The following is a 19064-nucleotide window of genomic DNA, read 5'->3' as shown; positions in this document are numbered from 1 at the left end:
CCAGACCCACCCATCGGTAGGAGCGTCTGCAAGAGAGCTGAACGGGCAGGACCTCAGTCAAGAGCTTTATACTGCAAAAAACATTTGTCAGGCAAATCCATACTCTTGTCTTTAAATGGATTCAGGGAAAGAAAATTTAAGCCCAGGTGTAAATTTGCAAACTGAGGTTTATTTTTACTATCTATGCACTTGAAATGAACATTGAAAGGGCAAAACCATCCTAATGCTATTATGGCAATGTCTTTCTCTGCTTCCTAAAGCTGAGATTATCATCTCATTGGTTGTCACACAGCTCCTGAGAGAAGTAATCCACTTGATTTTCCTGTATAGTCACAGCACAGGATTTTATTTCTGTTGTTACTGGAATGGAAAATGCACATAGCCTGTCCTCTGTCTTGCCCCTTTTAAGTTACTTACAGCCCTGGACGCAGCAAACTTCAAAACACCCCAACTGCACTAAGAAAGCTAAATCTGTGCTTACTGTAAGTTTCAAGCAACCTGCTTGTTAGGAGCTCTTCTCAACAACGGCAGGAAAATTTCCAGTTTTAAATTTCTATTCAAATTAAGGCAATGAGGACTGAAGACCACAAAATTGTTGCCATTGCTTTCCAGCACATAAAATTAACAATTCATGCTGCTGTGTGCAACTTTCAGTCAAAGTTTGTCTGATTTATAAGCAAGCAGATGGTTCACATGATAGTCCACAATAAATTACAACAGTTAGAAAGACAGCTACATTTTGAGAGTGACAGTGCAGCTGAGCTACAGATGGGTTTATAGATGACCCTTCCAATTTTTAATAATCTCCATAATTTATGTGCAAGTAAAGAAATGTGAGGATTCCTAATGCACCTTCTTGACTAAGTACAAATCACTTTTATTTACATAGGCAATACTTCATGGTCCAGTTAACTTCTTAATTAAAGGCAGCAAGATGCTCATGTTCCATGCAAGTGGCATGGAAAATACTGTTTAGTGTGCAATATGTTCAGCTGGGAGTTTAAGATGCTCTGATCACTCCTGGAAAAGGGAATGCATCTATCTCATTTCTTTAAAACAAGACTACAAGGGTGCAAACACTGCTACTATCAGTTACTATTCATTAATCTCCAGATAAACTTTAGGCTCATGCAGTAACAAGGTTATGTTTATTTGCAAGCTCTGATGCTTAGAAATAGGCTCCTAATCCAGGAGGCACTACAGACTGAGTATTACTGAGCCAGGACTAGGATGGGGAAACAACAGGCACAGAGACCCTCGTTATATGAAGAGAGAGGGATTTGGGGGTTCACTCTTGAATGGGTGAGGGAAAAGGAAAGCGAGCCTGCATGGTGTCATTCCCGAGACAGGAGGCAGCGGTGATGCAGAAAGAAACTGGCTGGAAGCAGCTTTAAGAAGCCAGTTCACATCAGTGATTTTAACAGCCACTTCTCTGGCATGGGACCGAACCACTGCGGTCCAATCCTTCTGCTAACATTTTTGAAGGGACTCCCAGAAAGATGCCTTTGTTGGGTTGTCATCAATTGCATGCCACAGTACAACAGATTCAGTTCTTCTTGGTTGTAATTTCAGTTGCAATGAGTTACCTTCCAACAGGAGTACAGCCAAATGCCACAACTCTGTCCAGAAGGTGATGAAGGGGGCAGGACCTCCTAGAGCTCTTTAAGCACAAATTACAGAAGCTCAGAGGTTCCCACACAGCCAGTCTCTTGGGATGACATTTGAGGGCTCTTCCTCCTCTCTAACCCTTGGTCTTCCCTTCTTGCCAAATTCATTTGAAAAAGAAATCCACTTTTAAGTGGAAATCCAAAACTATCTTTAAACCAGAAGGCACAGCTCCTAGGAAAGCAACTCTGTGTGTACTTTTAATTACCACCTTCCTGGGACTTAAGAGATGCAGTAGGGAAGAGGCACCAGTGACAAATTCAGCCTTTCCAGAATTATTACAATTCATGTTTTGGAGATATTTTGGCGGGGATTGCCCAGCTCTGCCCACAGCAGGGCAGTGTGGGAAGCAGCACTGCAGAGACACAGAAGTGGGAAAACCCACTCCACGGAGGTCACGGGACTGCAGCCACTTACACAAAAAGCAATTCTTCCCCTGCCATTTCCAGCAGCACCAACGCCCCTTCATCTACTACACAGAATGATAGTGAAATTAATTTTTTTTTTTAAATGAAAGTCTTCTATAAATAACCAGCATCTGAAAGTCTTTTGAGCTTTATATAAAACCATTATCTACTACTGTACACAAGTCTTAGGTTGTTTAATTAAACATATGAAAAATATTATATGTCAGCTTATTTCTCGGATGCTCCTTACTTTACTGTTATTTGTCATATTGTTTCTGTTACACTTTGCATATTTAAAGCTGCATTATGCACTTCTGAAAACCCAGAGAAGATTACTATGGAATTAGTATGGATGTTCATCTGTACTACTGAGCGCTGAGTCTGGCACTTTATTTTAGCAATATTCATCAAGTTCAGGAATTGCTAGTACGCTTCCCTCCAAGGGAATACTGGGTCATACTACTCTTCTTTAAAAAAAAATAGCATTGATTATTTAATAATATTTTTAAATATTCTGTAACTATCACCCTCTGATTGACTGCAACTCTTTCATTTGCTTACAAGAGGCCAAATTCACACATAGCACAAGAAAGCAGAAGTTGATTGAAATCAATAGGATTGCCCCTGTTGGCCCCAGCCCAACAGTAATTCCAGCATTATCACGAGCAACCTGAAAGCCAGCACAGGCTATTCCAGTTTAACTCCACTGAGAAGTCAGAGAAACTATGCTCATGGTTTATGTAACTACATAGTTAATACAGTTTCCAGGACTCATCTACTGAAGGCAGCAGGGATGCTCCAACTCACTAGGCTGTAGATCAGACCTTCTGGCTTGCAACTAGATCCTTCTCTGGCTAACAGCAAAAACAGTCCTGGAGGCGGGATAATGCAAGGAGCACACACAAAGGCCTTACTTTATATTTCTTGCTCCTTGCATTCATTACGCTGTCAATGGTGTGGAAACGAGTTTCATAACCTCAAGAAGGGGACACCTTTTGTCCCCCCTGCCGTATTAAAATGTAGATCAATATGATAATATGTAAACAGTAAACTCCCCACTAGCAAGAAGTGATTCTCAGTTCTCTTAGTAATCAAATATTATTTCCAGCAATCTAACTAGAGAAACAGAAATGTAAGTAGCAATTTGTCAGTCTATTTATCAAACCGAGTGCTGCACCTTTTCCACACATTTTACATTACAAAGTGTATGACACGTAAGGTTCTGCAGTTCTGTTTTAATTCAGGGATGAAAACATTTATAGATATGAACGTTTTCTCATTAACTTTTCTTCCTAAATGATTATGCTTGTTCAAATCAATTCCTAGCCATCATACAGAGGTTACAACCTCCAATAATTAAATCGGATATTGTATTGGATGTTGTGTTGATTATGCTACAAGTTCCAATTCCTACAAGACCACTGAAATGCTGAGATAAAGGGATGTTAACTTTATTTAATTAGCTATCTGCCATTGTTATCAAAATGGAAGGTTGGTATCTGACTCAAATTAACACTTTGGATCAGGAAACAAGATAGATGACATCTTCTGAGAAGGATCCTGGAAACTCTCTATAATAGTTTCAGTTATTTTAAAGCTGCTCGGACAAACAGGATTGCATTAGAAAGAGCAAAAGTCACTGACAGTCAATGAAGTGCTGCTATGAAAATGCTATTTCAATCACACTTGGGTGCTTTCTCATTTTCAGTTGTTAACATCCTTGCCACTTTTGTCAAGCAGTCTCACCTAGCAGCACTGAATTTTAACTGCCATAATTTTAAAACACAACATGAAATAGGACTGAGCACATAATACGGGTTTATTGTGCCAGCTAACAACAGATCAGGCCCTTGTGCCAAGGCATCACCTCTCTGCTCTCTGCAGAAAAGGAGTAACTAGTTAAACGCGAGGTGGATTTCAAAACTGCCTGCCGTGCCTCTACCTCGGAAACATTAGGTCTCTCAGTTGTTTATGATTTAACTCAAAAGGAGACAAAAAGTGTGAAATCTCAGAAGTCCTGGAAGTTTTTTAACTACAAACTAAACTCGCATGTATCAACCTTGCAACTGCCCAGAGGATATAGTATTCGAATGAGGTACTCAAAGGACACCCACTGTCTCACTCCCCAAATTACATTTGTATAGAGTGGCCAAAGTAATTTATCTGATAACCATGCCACCCTGCCACTTCATGGTTTCTTACAGTTAGAGCTACAGAAACGTGCTTATTCCTCTCCCAATAACTTACTGGTCTGGACCGGATTTCTTTGGCGTAGAGAGGTTTCAAGAATTCTGAATCTCCTTCAAGCTTTAGACCCTTCTCCGTGATTCTCAGGTTCCCCATTCCATCCTAAAACACAGACAAAAAGAAACAACCCCATTAGTTACAATTACTAAATTCACCAGGCTGCCAATAGCTGATTTTTTTTCCCCATAGATGAGAACATGTAAAACACTGGGAGGCACTAGAGAATGCAATTACTTGTGTTATCCTTTTAGTTCTATTTCTGTGAAAAAAATTTCTATTCAGAGCGATCTGCAATGCCCCCCAGTAAACCATTTACACAGATGAAAGATGTTCTTTTAAGCTAGTCACCTCTACTCAAAGAGACGCAGCGATGCTCTGTGTTAACAGGAAACTATTCACTGTAATATTCACTGCCTGCCTGTATATTAATATACCTTCTCATTCATACCAAATCCATATAAAGACTATGGAATTCTACTGAACTCCATATAGAGAATATGTGATTAACTCCACTGAATCGACAAAATTAGGTTTGGCTACGTAGGAGTATCGTAATAAAATGTGGTAGGGAACTTGACCCCTGTTATTTGGGGAAATCTCTGCAAAACATGGACTCTTTGGTGGGGTTTCTTTAGGGCTATCAGCCCTTACAGCAAAAAGATGTGGAAACCTGTTGATTAGTTTCAAGTCTCACAGTCTTTCCTGGGCTTTCAATATTGTTAAGATGCTACACAGCTTTATTGGAATATACATTTATGCAAATATTTACTCTGGGAGAAGCAACTACACAACAGAAGTATCTTTCCAACAGACTGCTCTCCTGTCTTGGGCTAACTCCCGACTTTTCTCTCCCACAATGATCAGCTCAGGACTGGAGCCCTCGCTCTGCTCTTTGCACAGCCCAAGCACATCCCAGCAAACTGAACCTCTTTGTCCAAATATTTGAGTCTCCTGAGTCATTCTCCTGCCCTTCAAACAACCATTGCAAAGTCCACTGGCGAGGCATGAAGTGACTGCTATAACGTGCATTTCTGTCCTCTCCTCATTTGGATTTCACAGTTGCAGCTATCAGTCCTCGCCCTCTCCCCAGCCCTGCACCAGACTCCCCCAGTCCCCACCGTTCCCTGCGCTTCCATGGCAAAAATGTTCTTGACAAATGGCGTTAAGTGTTGGCTGCAGGCCTCCAGCAGATGACTGCAAATAGTTCATTTTCTTTAGAAATTGTTTAGTTATGTGTATCCAAGATGTAATGAAACATCTGACAAACCATAATAGCAAACAAAATATATGTCAAATTTTTATACGAGTTTTTCTTATGGTTTTTATGCAATAAGACAGGTATACGGATACATTGGTGCAGAGCAGAATTGGACCAAACTATATTTCACCCTTAACTTGTGAAAGTTGTAACTTTTACTAAGACAAGGGATTTAAGTTCACTTAGGCTATAATTGCTTAGAAGGTGTGTGTGTGTAAGAAACATGGTGTGGGGAGGGAATTGCAAAAGTAAATGTATAATCAAAACCACATCAAACACAAGGTATTATTTCTAAGATTCAGGGTGATTGTCAAAGTCTGCAAGGATTGAGGTAAGTCGAGGTTTTTTTCTGAGAAAAAGATGGTCTGAAGAATACCTTTTAGCATAAATTTGACCGACATCACTAGGATTTGAGACTGATGCTAGCAAAAGCTATGTCTCCACATGTATAAATTAAGATTGGGAAATGACCAAGAGTTGGGTAGTCAAGAACAGGCACGACAATCCTCAAACATACCCCTTAAGGAGTCTTTCCGCCTGTTTTTTTTTTTTTCCATTTTTCCAGGCTAGAGAAGCAGGAGGATGATACTGTATGATGCCTCAGGCCTCCAAGGTAAGGCAGGACACAATAATCACAAAACCTACAATATCTGGAGCTCAGCGTGGGGAGGACATTGCAATGAGGGACACACACATCAGCACTTACAGCAACAGGATTCATGTTACAGTGAGAGAGATATTGAAACCATGCAGGCCACAGGATGGCAGGAGTAGTAATTTGGAGGAATTACTGATCTATAAATATGGATGTACCATACTGACTCCATAGCATCTCATCATGCAATTTAGGGACTCATTGAGAGGGACTGAGCTGCCTTCTTCTCAATTGCTGCTAGGCATGTCCTTAAACACCGAAGTCCAAATCAGAAGAGCCACCTCAGCACCTAACTTGCAGCTGTTTCAGGGATTTTAGAGGAAAGAGGTATGTACTTGGGTAGAAACTCTAAGAAGATCAAGAGAAGACCAGGAAAATCCAGGAAAACCACATGTATTTGGATATACGTCTTGCACATTTCCTAATCCAGCTGCAAAAAATAAAACACATCTGTCTACTTTCTCTTCCTCTCATTGCATGTGCACCTCCAGCACCGCAACAGGAAACACTGTCACTAAAGATGAATGGCTAACCAAACCAGATCTGAATGAACTATGGCCAAAAGGCATGAATTTGGAGGGATAAAAATCAAAGACAGAGCACAGCTCAGCAGTGATAGTGGTCACTTGCCAGAGGTTCTCCTGTTCCAAGAAGTATCGCTCCCAGGGTGTACCCTGCCAAGTAAAGATCGTTTTTGCCAGAGCGTGGTGTCTTATGAACAAAGGCAGGCTCAGGAGTGCTGGGCAATAAAATGACTGCTGTGGTCTCATTTTGAAATGAAAGCTGTAAGTGAACTTTAAATAGAGACATATCCTGAAAATGCTGTTGATTGTTGAAGGGAGGGGATGAGAGATGGGTCATAAAGTGTCACTTGCTACATTCCTTGTCCTGGGTGTAAAATATTGGCTTATGAATTCTGGGTTGGTGGTGGCACAGAAGGGGTTCATTTATCTCAAGCAAAAGGATGAAGGAAAATGAGTGAAATATGATTATGCTCCAAAGAGCCCAGATTAAATTTTGATAGTGGTATGTTTTGTGATTTGAGTGAGCAGGAATTATTACAGCTATCTGCAGACCCTCACGCATTTTGTGCTGCTAAAAAAACTCTACAAATTTTCTTCCCAAATAGGTATTTCAGTAAGGTTACAAACCCTGAGGGCTTTCACATTGCAGGCTCTTCTCCAGTTTCATTAAGAGAAGTTGCAGGTCATGCGAGCTGGTATATGCCACATATAGCTGCAAGGATGACCACCTCTGTGGATACACAGTGCTGACCACTTCCAGGGCTCTCTCCTGAGCTGAAGTGGGGCAATATTTTACCAGGAACATGGACCAATGGATAAAGGGACTTGCCAAGTCACCACTGAAGCTGTGGCAAACCAGCAAAATTCATGGCTCACACCTATATTCTATCCTGATTAGCAATACAGATCCAGCATTCCACTCCGCTCTTCTCTTGTGTGTTTCTCTTCCTTTCTCTCTCTGTCTCCCAAGTGTCCCACACAGGATTTTTATATATGAAAAACACACATATGGGACATTTAGCTCACAGCTAGCAGGTCCTATACATCCCAAAGGAGGTATCAGGCCTATGGGACAATGTACTACAACCAAAACATCAAGAACATATTTGATTTATATCACATAAGCAGGTGTATTCTCTTACAAAACCACTGGGCTGGAGAAAAGGAGACACTTCCCCATGTTATTCTTCTCAATGTTTGATCCTTCTCAACCTCTGAGCTGCACTCACCTTTCTCTCCTCCTGGGGCTGCCAAAACTAATAAAAGCTGCACCCACCAGACATTATCTCTTGACTTCCCTGGTGTTTGGGATCGGGATGCAATGCTCAGCACTGACTCTTACCATGATTAACTCCCTGCTGCTCTGCTCATGTTTCTCATGATTAAAGATGACAGCTTTTTGTAGTGACAATCTGGGTCAGTAGGTCAAAAAACAAGCAAAGGTTGTAATCTGAGTTTAAAGTTAACGGGCATCCTGGCCTCTTATAGTACAATCATTATTAAATCATATTTATATATTATTTTCCATTAGAAAAAAAATAAGCACCTTGCAGAATTATATAGAGATCCCAAAATACAAATACACTAGAGAGAAATCATTGTATGAAAGACTACCTCGCATGTTGTTTTGGATAAAGCATCTTCATCCTCCCTAAATTATATGGTTTAGTAACAAATAAATGCTATACTCTGCTACAGAGAATATATATGAAAGTTTCTATGAAATTTCATGGACCGTGACCTATAAAATGTAGCAGAAAGCTGGACAGAGTGACAGAGACCATGAGATTTTATTAAACATTTTGTTTGTGATTGGTATATATCCTTATCTGCCACTCTATTGCTTGTGAATAAGGGGAAAAAAAAAAGTATTGATTATTTGATATACTGACATCTGACAATCTTTGTTTCTCCCCTTTTTATTAGTAGACTCCTCAGCAGAGAGTGAATGACTTTGTTGTGCAGGCACTAACCAGCTTTGTGGGAGCTTCCAGGAGGCAAGCTCCAAACAGGAGGCACAGAGTCAGAAACTTTCCATTATCACCAGCTTTGAATTATTTGGCTTTTTGGTAGGGCACGGTGAAAACTTTCACATCAATTTTATCATCTACGCCACCTCTCTTTTCATGCAATGCCTTGTAACGTACAGGTGTAAAAAATTAGGTGCTGTTGCTGACTGTTCTGTGTTGAAAGGGGAGAGCGATGGTAATGTCCTGAATAACATAAATGTCATTTCGGTTATATTGAATGAGGAAGGATTTTTTTTTTTTATTAGCTTGAGAAGCAACTCAGTTTAACAACCAATTACAAACGATGGTGTTAGTGTTGGGGGAGAGCCCAGCATTGCTGCTATGTGATCACCTATGTGATCACTCTCTGCCTCGTCCTTAGCACTGTGGCTGCATATGTGGGTAAAGCCCACATGGTTTTTTGTTTTCCTTTTTGACAGTTGTGGGTTACTTTAATTTTTTTTTTCTAAATTGCATGGCTGGTAGCAGGGAGATTCAGTTAACAGAATAAGAAAAATCAGCCAACCCAACCAGAGACACGCAATTGCTGTGGTAAATACCTGGAAGTGACATAGCCACACCAATCTGGACTGCTCACACATAGGAACAGGGGTAATTTTCAGTGGTGTCTGCCATCCATGGGCAGCTTTATTATATCAGGCTGGGCTCGTGCCACAGCTTAACCTAGTCAAGAACCAAGGCAGTGATAACATGTATTCACTGTGGCCCTTCGTGCCACGATGCTTTGTTCTTTACAAACAATAAATTCAGCCTCACACTCCTCTGCGCTTCCTCTGCTCTCCTGCCATTTCTGAACACAGAGGCAAATTTGCTGTTTATTGAGGTCTTTCTAAGGATTTTAGGGACACTGGTCATGGGGAACACAGAGAGCTCCAGCTGTCTGCTGGCCACCACTGGCACCGGTGGGTGTCTCCCCATGCTTTTTCCTGCACCTCCATCCCTTTTCAGTTTTCAGGAGAAAAACCGTTGGCAAGGTTTGTCTCTGCACGGCAGGTAAGCATTTACCTTTTTTACTATGAATAAACTGAAGTTATGTTTGGCAATGTCCTGTGGGAAAGAATTATCTTTGGAGACTGCTCATGTCAGGTGGCTGAAACACCTGATTATCGTTGCTTGTATTATTGATTGCTGCACTCTGCATTGCTTCCAGATATGTGCAAGTTATTACACAGCTCAATACATCCAAAGTTAGGGGGAAAAAAAAAAAAGCAAATGCAAGTGACCTGTTTTTTTCTTCCCCTACTGGGAAGATTTCTGTGCTGGTCTTCTACGTCTGACTTGACAATTAAATGTTTCCAGATTCCACAGATTTAAGGAAGTTCTGTACAGATACACATCAGTGTCAGTTCTTCACAGCCTCAAACACCTACTTGCCCTAATAGGATCTGCCCTCCCTCCTTCTCCTCATTTTCTTCAGTTAATTTGTCATCTCAATAAAGATTCCAGTATCCAGCTGTGGATCAGCAGCAATATTTTCCTATGGAAGCCAGGAGAGCCTCAACACCCACCAGTAACACCAGTCCTATCAAGTTCAAGCTGGTTACACAGCACAGTCGAGAGCGACATACACTCCAAGGTAAGGAGACAATGTGTGACAGCTTCTACCTCTGACAGAAGACCTTGTTTCGAGACCTCACCTATGGACTCAGGTTTGTGTGGACAGCAGAGAAAACCAAGCCAACGCAGTGTTACACAGCATATATGATTATATCCCTGTATGCATGGATACATGCTTATGCTTTGAATTGCACTGCAAGGTCTCATGTCCACAACTGGCATCCTTCTCCCTCTTCTTCTGCCTGCTTGTTGACCTCAGACGTCCCTGTCAGATGTCCTACAGGTAGTGTTTTCATTTAAAGGTGATGGGCATAGTGTAGGATACCTGTGCTGAGACACCAGGGGGTGAAGGAAGGTGACCCAAGCACCTTGCATCACTGCGAGACAGCATATATGCCCTCTCTAGGGAAGGAGGAAGACACAGATGAAGCACAGCTAAGATCTTTGCAGCAAATTGGTGCACTAAAACAACATTATAAATTGCAAGACTAGCAAGCAGCTAACTCACAGAAGGCTCCCTCCAGAAGCTCGTGACAGTCTGTGAGAAGACACCTCTATATAATCTGTGGTGCTGCAGTAATCAGTCACAGGGAGACACGGAGTTGAATGAGCAAAGACCAGCTGTGGGAGTCACCCACTAGAAAATGACCTCTAGAAGCTGCTGTTAAAGTTGTACGAGCTATGTAGGCACTTCTGGTTCCTTCCACAGGTGTGGTCATTTGTGATAGCTACAGGAAAGCCAGGTGGCTGCTAACTTACCAAGGAATTATGTACAAGTGGAGGAAATTGCCTGCAGACTATTATGGTTAATGTAAAATTCAGCCCAAACCAAGCCTATGCAAAGCTCAGAGCCCTTCTTTTCCAGTGGGAACTCCTTTTTTGTGAGTTCCTCTGCATGACTGCAGGAAAAGAGGCAGAAGATGAGAAGAGGGGATAAATGAGGAGAGCACAAGAACCAAGAGTACATCTCACGGTTTCTCACAGTTATGGCAATGAGCTGCGATGCAGAAAATCTTGACTTCATTCCCGCCAGACACACATGCCACGATGACGTTAGGGACGTCTTCCACGTGCACATTCCCATGGCACCTTTCCTCTCTATCTGTTCCTTCCACACTGACCGAGTGCTCACCAGAACCAATGCCATTTATTATGAAGATTACTCGAAGAGCCCTATGAAGCCGTCATTGAAAGCAAAAGAAACTTACGCATCGGCTTTAGTGGAAGTTAAGGAGAAAAGCCTTAAGAAGCAGGAAGAACAGGATCAAATGTGGTTTTCCAATTACTGTTTCAAATAAGTTACAACTGACCAAAGCAACTAAATCCCATCCCTTGAAACAGTTCCAAACTAGTGCTGGAATAATTTCTAAACAAATTGTTCAGCCCAAGCTTGAAGAAAGCTCAGCTCAGGATTTACTGCATATTGCTGGAACTACTTTGGGCAGGAAGTATTTCTTTTCAAAGCAAACTGCTGGTGAGTTAACTCAAAGTATGATCATGTGTGGCACAACAAAACCAGGATTTCTATGAAATAAGGCACTCCATCTGAGAGTACTTTTTTTCAGGGAAAAAGATTAGCAGACCTTTTGGGGAAACGATTATGAACCCCATCATTGTTACTACAACACAACCATCATATGCAGAATTCCCCTCTCGGGTAATAATTTCCCTTTCCATTGGTAAGGCAGGGAAGAGATCAAAATTTGCCTTTCACGCCTCCCAGCTCCCTGTTATGGAGCACTTTGGCACTGAAGCATTATAAAGTGAGCCATGTTCTCTTAACCGTTTTTCCGCTTTTTTGCTCCAACACAAATAGTAAGGTTTCACATCTTATCATCAACATATATTCCAAATGTGTCCTTTGAATTCTCCATGTTTTTTAGACTAGCTTATTACCATAATTATGCTAACTAGAAGGGAAAAGTCCATCCTGCAGAAATTTGTGCGCACTCAGAAGTGGGAAAAAAAGATTCTTATACTCGTAGGAGCAAGTAGTCTTATAACGCAGCAATTTATTAATAAAATGAGCATGAAAATTTACTGTACAGTTCAAGGGGTTGCACAAACAGGTTTTATAAATCATGGTCTAATACTCCTGAATCGTGATAGTCTGTCAATCACTGAATGAAGGATAGAATAAACACTTCTTTTTTTTAAACTATAAAGATCTTGGACACAACATCCTCTGTGGCATTGCTCCTCCAAGTTAAACCAAGGCTGAATTGAACTCTCATCTTTATATTGTTGGAAGAAGTTTCCAAGGAGAAGGAGGATTTTTTCATTTCATTATCTTAGTGGATCCTTTTTGTGTTCTGTACTTACACTCTGAAGTAAGATTTTTTGACTAATCCAGTATTCAGCAATTCCCCCTGACCAGCAATGAAGCTGGCAGATTAAAGCCTGACAGTGTGAAAAGGAAAGTACCAGGTCTCACGCAGTGTTTCTGAAGGTGAACTCTTGAAAATGGGGCCAATTACTGGGTCATTTTTGTCTGATGTGAACATGCCAAAACAACTCGGGGCACTAATTAGAGCATAATACCAGGTCTGTTCAAAGAAATAAGGCTTGCGCAAACATGCTCTGGTTTCAAACCCCTGTTCAAGATCCACACCAACACTCAAGATACCAAAAATAAAAGCATAGGTGGAAAGAGACCGAGCAGGGCCGTGGCCACTCTCGCAAGTCTCGTCTATAAGGCACATTTGAGGATTCCATCTCAGCAGACTGATCTACAGGCTACGGGAATACTTGGAGGAGGCACTTGGAGGAGGCACTGACCTTCTCAAAAACCACTGCACCTGCATTATATACTTGCTGCTATAGCAACATCAGCCTCCGAAGGTAGAATAATCACAATGCGAACCCATATTTTCAGTTGCTTCATTTACGCTACTATTATCTCCTCTATTTCCAAAAGCCAGGAGAAAACAGGGTGGATGGGGAGGAATATTTTCAATGCACCACAATTAATCACTTCTGAGCCTGGATTCCGCTAATATTGGGCATTTAACTGATGAGCCTGCATTTGGAAGATAATCACCCCATGCTACCTCTGCAGTCGGGGGAGAGAAAATGGCAACGGAGTCCACCCAAATCACTCCCTGGAAGTGCTTCTTCCAGCTGCTGTGCAGCTCCTCCAAGGTGACTTAGGCATCTTTTCTGGATGCCTATAGACAGCTGGGATAAACCTAGACCTCAGTAGTGTGCAACAGGATTCAAACAGAAAATAAATGGGTTGCCAGGCAAAACAATAAACAGATATCATGAAATAAAATATACTTCAAAAATGTGATTCCAACTATACCGACGTAGAGTAGCTTCAGGGATTATTTTAATGATTTCTTTTTTTTTTTTAATCAAGACTCATATTTTCAATGTGAGATAGGAGATTGGGCACATTCAATTTATTTGCACAGGTAGGTAAAAAGAAATTTGCTTTAAAATCAAATTCTCTGTGGTAAGAGGAATCCATAGTCCCCTTGTTAAGAAGCTGCCCTCATGGCTAACGAACCACCACAGAATTTTTATAGCTGTATTTGTCACAAAAATATATGATTTTGCTCTTCCACTATCAGAATATACTGAAAAATAATTTAAACTGTCTTCCAGACTTATCTACAGTGTGTATATGACATTGTTGTTAGCAAGGGAGGCTGTGGAGACAGCAAAGAAATGAGAACTGAAAGCGCTTCTCCCAAAGAGGCTGAAATAAGTATATTGCTTCTATTGTTTTTTGAACAATTGCCAGCAAATAATTATTCATAGAGGAAAATACATGGGTATGTTTAGGGTCCCTCGCCACCACAAATGGTGGGCAAAGAATGAGATCAGACCTGTGGAGTGCACCTACCGATTTCAAATAGCTCCACCAATTTACACCCACCCAGCATCTGGGACCAGAGCAAAGAGGTAGGAAATGAAGGGCTTTTGCAAAACGCCTGTGGCTGTTAGGCTGCGGTGGCAGTCATTCAGGCAGCGTGCTGCAGCCGCTGCAGGTCGTGGCATGTGAAGGAAACCCTGGCACGCACCCACTGCGCCTTGTTGGGGGAGATGGATGCACAGCCAAAAGCAACCAAGCCACCACGGCTTGCCCTAACGCTCCGTGATGGGCTGCAACTGCCCAGGAGCAGCTACGGGGGACCAGAGGATAAGCAGCAGTTTAATTACTTACCATCATTTACTCCTCCCCAAACCGCCAGCCCCGAAGTATTGAGCATCAGAACTAACTTCCAGCCATCTAACACACCTTATACGTGCTGTCACATCTGCGCATGGCATACGCTATACTGCATGCATGCTTACACACATGAACACCCTCTTAGGGGAAACTGAGGCACATAGTCAGGCATCCACCGACAGTCACATGAGAAAGCTGCGTTAAAGGAAGAGCTCCCAAGGTTTCTCTCCAGCACCTTGTTGTGTCACAGCACTGCAGCTAAGAAACTATATCTATATCCTGCTCCTAAGAAACAACCGATTAATTTTAGCAACTTTCACATGCCAACAATTCAGACTTCAGATACTCTCTCTTCTCCCTGTGGTGTGCATTCCTCTGCCTCCTTGCCAGAAGATGCATTATGCTTAACGCCCTGTCTTCTTCACAGCTTTTTAGTGCACATTCAAGTGTGTTTACTAGAATAAAAATAATGATCATTACACAGCAAGCGAACTAGGAGCTTGCTAGTCATCAACCCAAGTCCAGAAGCATCCTGCAAGACGGTGCTTCCTGATACAATTTCCAAAATTATCATCATGGTAGTTTATAGTTCTTGAGCTGCGAAGTAACTGAAAAACATTGAGATAATTTTCCTACTATTTACTTTTTGAGGAAAATAAAAGCAAAATGGCATTTTCTCATATCCAGAACTCATGCGTGGGGTGTTTTTAATTTCAGATTATTTATTGAGTGGGTGCTTACTGAGTCATATGGGACTTTTGCCAGACGCAAAGAGGTTTTCTTGGAAGTCAGGAGTACAATATTATGCATGTGAAAATCAGGCGGTTATGTGAAATAGCCAAGAATCGCATGCAAAAACATACAACTGGCATCGGCAAACTACAACAGACCAAGACACAGCACCTTTTTTAAAATACTTTTTTAAACAGAGAGTCTTAAAGTCACAGGAAAGTGATTGCTCCTACCGCGCTTTGGCCTTTAGAGAACATAGCTCTGTGTGTCACTTCATTAGAGAAATACGCCTTATTTGGGGATATTAGTATTTCTTCCTTCTTCTGCTCCTTTTTAAAACATGGCACCAGCAGGAACAAATTAAGTGACTCACAATCTGCATACTTATTTATTTCTTTATCTGCTGTGTGTAACCTCACCTCAGCTTTTTTCATTTTTTTCACTAGCATCAAGATCATCTGAATAATGAAATCTTTCAGAATAAACACTAAGTGTCTCAGATCTGGATTTCCTTTATCATGAAACACCTTTGAACCCTCTGCCAGGCCACATGCATTTTGGACGTGAGCTGCTCTGGGGCACAGTTTTGGAGCAACACCAGCATGAGTAAGAAGCGATGCCCGCTCCCTCCAGCCTGGCAGAAGGAGAAAGGGCGAGCAGAGCGCGTGATGCCATCAATTTAAACACACTATATTCTCCAGTGGCTGGCTGCAAGGTTTTGCAGAAGCCCCTGGTTATGCTCCCTAGGAACTTTTCAGAGAAAATAAACAAACGAGTCGCAGGAGGAGGCTGCAGCTCTCGCCGGAGCAGCTGCCTAGTCCCCCGGGGCAGCCCTGACTGGCACTTGGCACGCTTGTGTGCAGATCGCAGCACGTGGGAGATGGCAGACAGGATCAGGCTACGTTAAAATAATGTTGAAATAATGAACTCAGTGAAATGTTTTCGATCAGCAAGCGCCGCTGGCTGGAAGCGCACCGGTAAGCTCCTCCACGCAGCTTTTCGCGGGCAGAGTCAGGCTGGCTCAGAGGCAGCAAGAGAGCTCAGTTCTCCATCACGGTCCAGACAGGGCAACCGAGACTTTTCTAAAAGCTTTTTGGGCATTTTGGCAGCCTGTGCTTGTTAGTGCCTGGATAAGACTTTTCTTTCCAAAAGCAGAACCCCCGGGGGATAATGACACATAATCGCTAACCACTGCCTTTGGTTAGGGACCAAAAATGCTCGAGAAGGAATTTTTATCCCTTAAAAGAACACAAAGCATAGAGCAAAAAATGCCGAGGCAAACATTTGTATTTCCTTTTGGCTCTCCTTCGGCTGAGCATCCACAGCCTGTCTTCGGACCGCCTGAAGCCACGAGATTTCTTTCGCTCTCTGCGCGGAGGCTGCACGTCAGCATCTTTGCCTGGGACATGGCTGTGACAACGGGGTAGGAGCTCTGCACCACCGTTTACCTCCTCCCCTTCCCATCCACCTAAACCCTAAACAAGATTCCTCTCTCTTGTTTTGGCTTGCATCACTGACCTACTTGACAACTTTAGTGAATTTAATCTCAAAACACTCAGGGATATAGGGCAAAAAATATTTTTCCCAGGCTACAGATAAAGAATGTAGTTTCAGGGAGCTTAAATGGCTCAACGGGACATTTTGGTGACCGGAGGAAATTTAGAACCTTATGATAAATTTGGGATATTAATATAAGAATAAAGTCACACTGCTAGAAGCAATATCTTATTGACAAAGCTGCTAGAAACTTGCAAAAGTAATGAACAAGGAATTGAGATGGATTACTGGAGATATGCTTTTGAAGGTATTAGTCAATGCCAGCTGTCGGATACCTCGTGAAGTCCTTATATACCTGGGTAAAACCCTGTACCTATAAATGTCTTTCTTGAATGGGACTATTAATGAGAGTAACTATAGTAAGTGTGGCCAGTGATCTTGTTATCAATGGAGAGGTATTAATACAAGTGTTATAGTTTATTATTCTATTATTGGTTATTTCACATCTGTCTTTATTGACACTATAAGAAATGTATAGTTTATAGCTATATGGCTACATATCATTGCTATTTTCTCACTCAAGGTTTATTAAAAAAATATTTCTTTTCCTTTCAGTTCTTAATGGGGCCTTAAAGACTTTAGCAGTCTTGGCAATCAGTGCAATACACTGCATATTTCCAGGAAATCCTCGAAAAATATCTAAAATTCCTTAACATGGGGAATGGGACCAGCTCACAAGATGACACTCCTATGGGATGTTTGCTGCTTAATCAAACCATTTCTAAATTATGAAATGTCTGACAAAAATTTCTTACTTTAATTAGTGTTCCAAACTTCTGTAGTCTGTAGGAGTCATTCCTTAGAAAACCATGTTTATTCTCAAATGCTCAAAGATTATGTCATAATGTTTATTTACAACATTTGTTACCAAATGCAAGCAGCAAATGCTGCAGATCAAAACGCTGCAAGACTTTGTGAGAAGTCCTAGAATTTGTTAAAATACAAGACATTGCCCAAGTACAGGATATTTCTATTAAATGAAAAAATATTTAAATATTTGCTAGTGGTCAACAATAGCTGTTCCAAAATAAAAAAGAAAAACCCCACAGTTCTTAAGAAGTGGCTGTGGAAGTCTTTGTACCTTTAAAGACCTTATTTAAGACTAAGCTTGAAAAGATCTGTTTGGGAGCTGAAAATCCTTTGTATGTATCATAAGGATAGTTCGAGTTATTTTGGGCAGAACTTTAATTTCTGTGAAATGATGAAAGAACTACGGGAGTATCTCAAAAGGCAGACTCAACTGAAGGAAAACAAACATTAAAACACTAATTATATAGACACAGGGAGTATTTCTGCTACTCAAAAAAATAAACAGAAAGAAAATTGGGATTCAGTTGCAAGCTCATTAACAACCTGTATTTTCAAAGCTGACTGATATGTCTAGGGCCAATATTTCAACAGAAATATTGAAAATTATAGTAAAGCTATGGAAAGCCAAAAATAAAATCTCTCCGGCTCAAACCCATCTCTCATTCAGCATTTCTCTGATCTCAACATTTTTGTTTTATCTCAGATTGGTCACCTCTTTCTATTCCTCGGCAGCTCCGCATTGCTTCTACAACATAGGTATATCACACATCTACTATTAAACTGTGCAATGAGTTTGTAAAAGCCCTGCTAAAGGTTTGTGGTTTGGTTTTTTTTTTTTCCTTTCTCAGTCGCTATCATGGGGGAAGAAAATCTTATGTAAGTTAAGATAATAATAGCTTCGCTGTTAAACATCAGACTAAGTATTTCTGGAGAAGCGATGGAAAGTAACATCAGTAAATAGAGAAGATAGCAGGGTATAAAATTCTTAATAGTCATTAATTTGTCTCTTTCAAGACAGCTCCCTGAATGACGTGCAGGTAACTGAAACAAAACACATTAATTGCGTTCACAGAATTTAGTTCAGAGCCTCCACCTTTGCCCATTTTAAGCAGTTTAAAGTACCAAGGGTGTGCCAAAGAGGAGCCAAGTCACCTTCAGCAGAACTCTCTGTCACCCATACATGAAAGTATGGGTTTACTGTGACATGAAAGAGGACCTCTGCTAATATTTCTTTAGCTTTGTTTACTGTGACATGAAAGAGGATCCTCTGCTAATATATATTTTTTTTCAGCATAATTCATGGCTTGAGATGATCAGAGCCCAAGTGTCTTTTGGCTGAAATGGTCCACAGAAGCTTTTGCAGAGGCATCGAATGGTGTGTGCCCAAGCTGGTCCTCTCATGGACCACAGACAAACTTGCCCCATGGCTGCAGAGGGCTCAGGCT

At 41.3% G+C, this 19064-nt stretch overlaps 1 protein-coding gene across 6 annotated transcripts in view; it reads right to left on the bottom strand.

Moving 5' to 3' along the window:
* The window catches only part of SGCD (sarcoglycan delta), a 225724-nt gene that overhangs the window by 83917 nt on the left and 122743 nt on the right, over positions 1 to 19064 (bottom strand). For all 6 annotated transcript variants that reach the window (XM_072872319.1, XM_072872315.1, XM_072872321.1 and 3 more), the window contains exon 3: positions 4320 to 4421. In XM_072872319.1, coding sequence (XP_072728420.1) covers positions 4320 to 4421 — 102 coding nt within the window. The remainder of the gene's footprint in view (positions 1 to 4319; positions 4422 to 19064) is intronic.

This window comes from Ciconia boyciana, chromosome 9 (assembly GCF_034638445.1).
Source record: "Ciconia boyciana chromosome 9, ASM3463844v1, whole genome shotgun sequence".
Lineage (NCBI taxonomy): Eukaryota > Metazoa > Chordata > Aves > Ciconiiformes > Ciconiidae > Ciconia > Ciconia boyciana.
The sequence above is the reverse complement of the archived record's forward strand: the minus strand, read 5'-3'. Positions and strand labels throughout refer to the sequence as shown.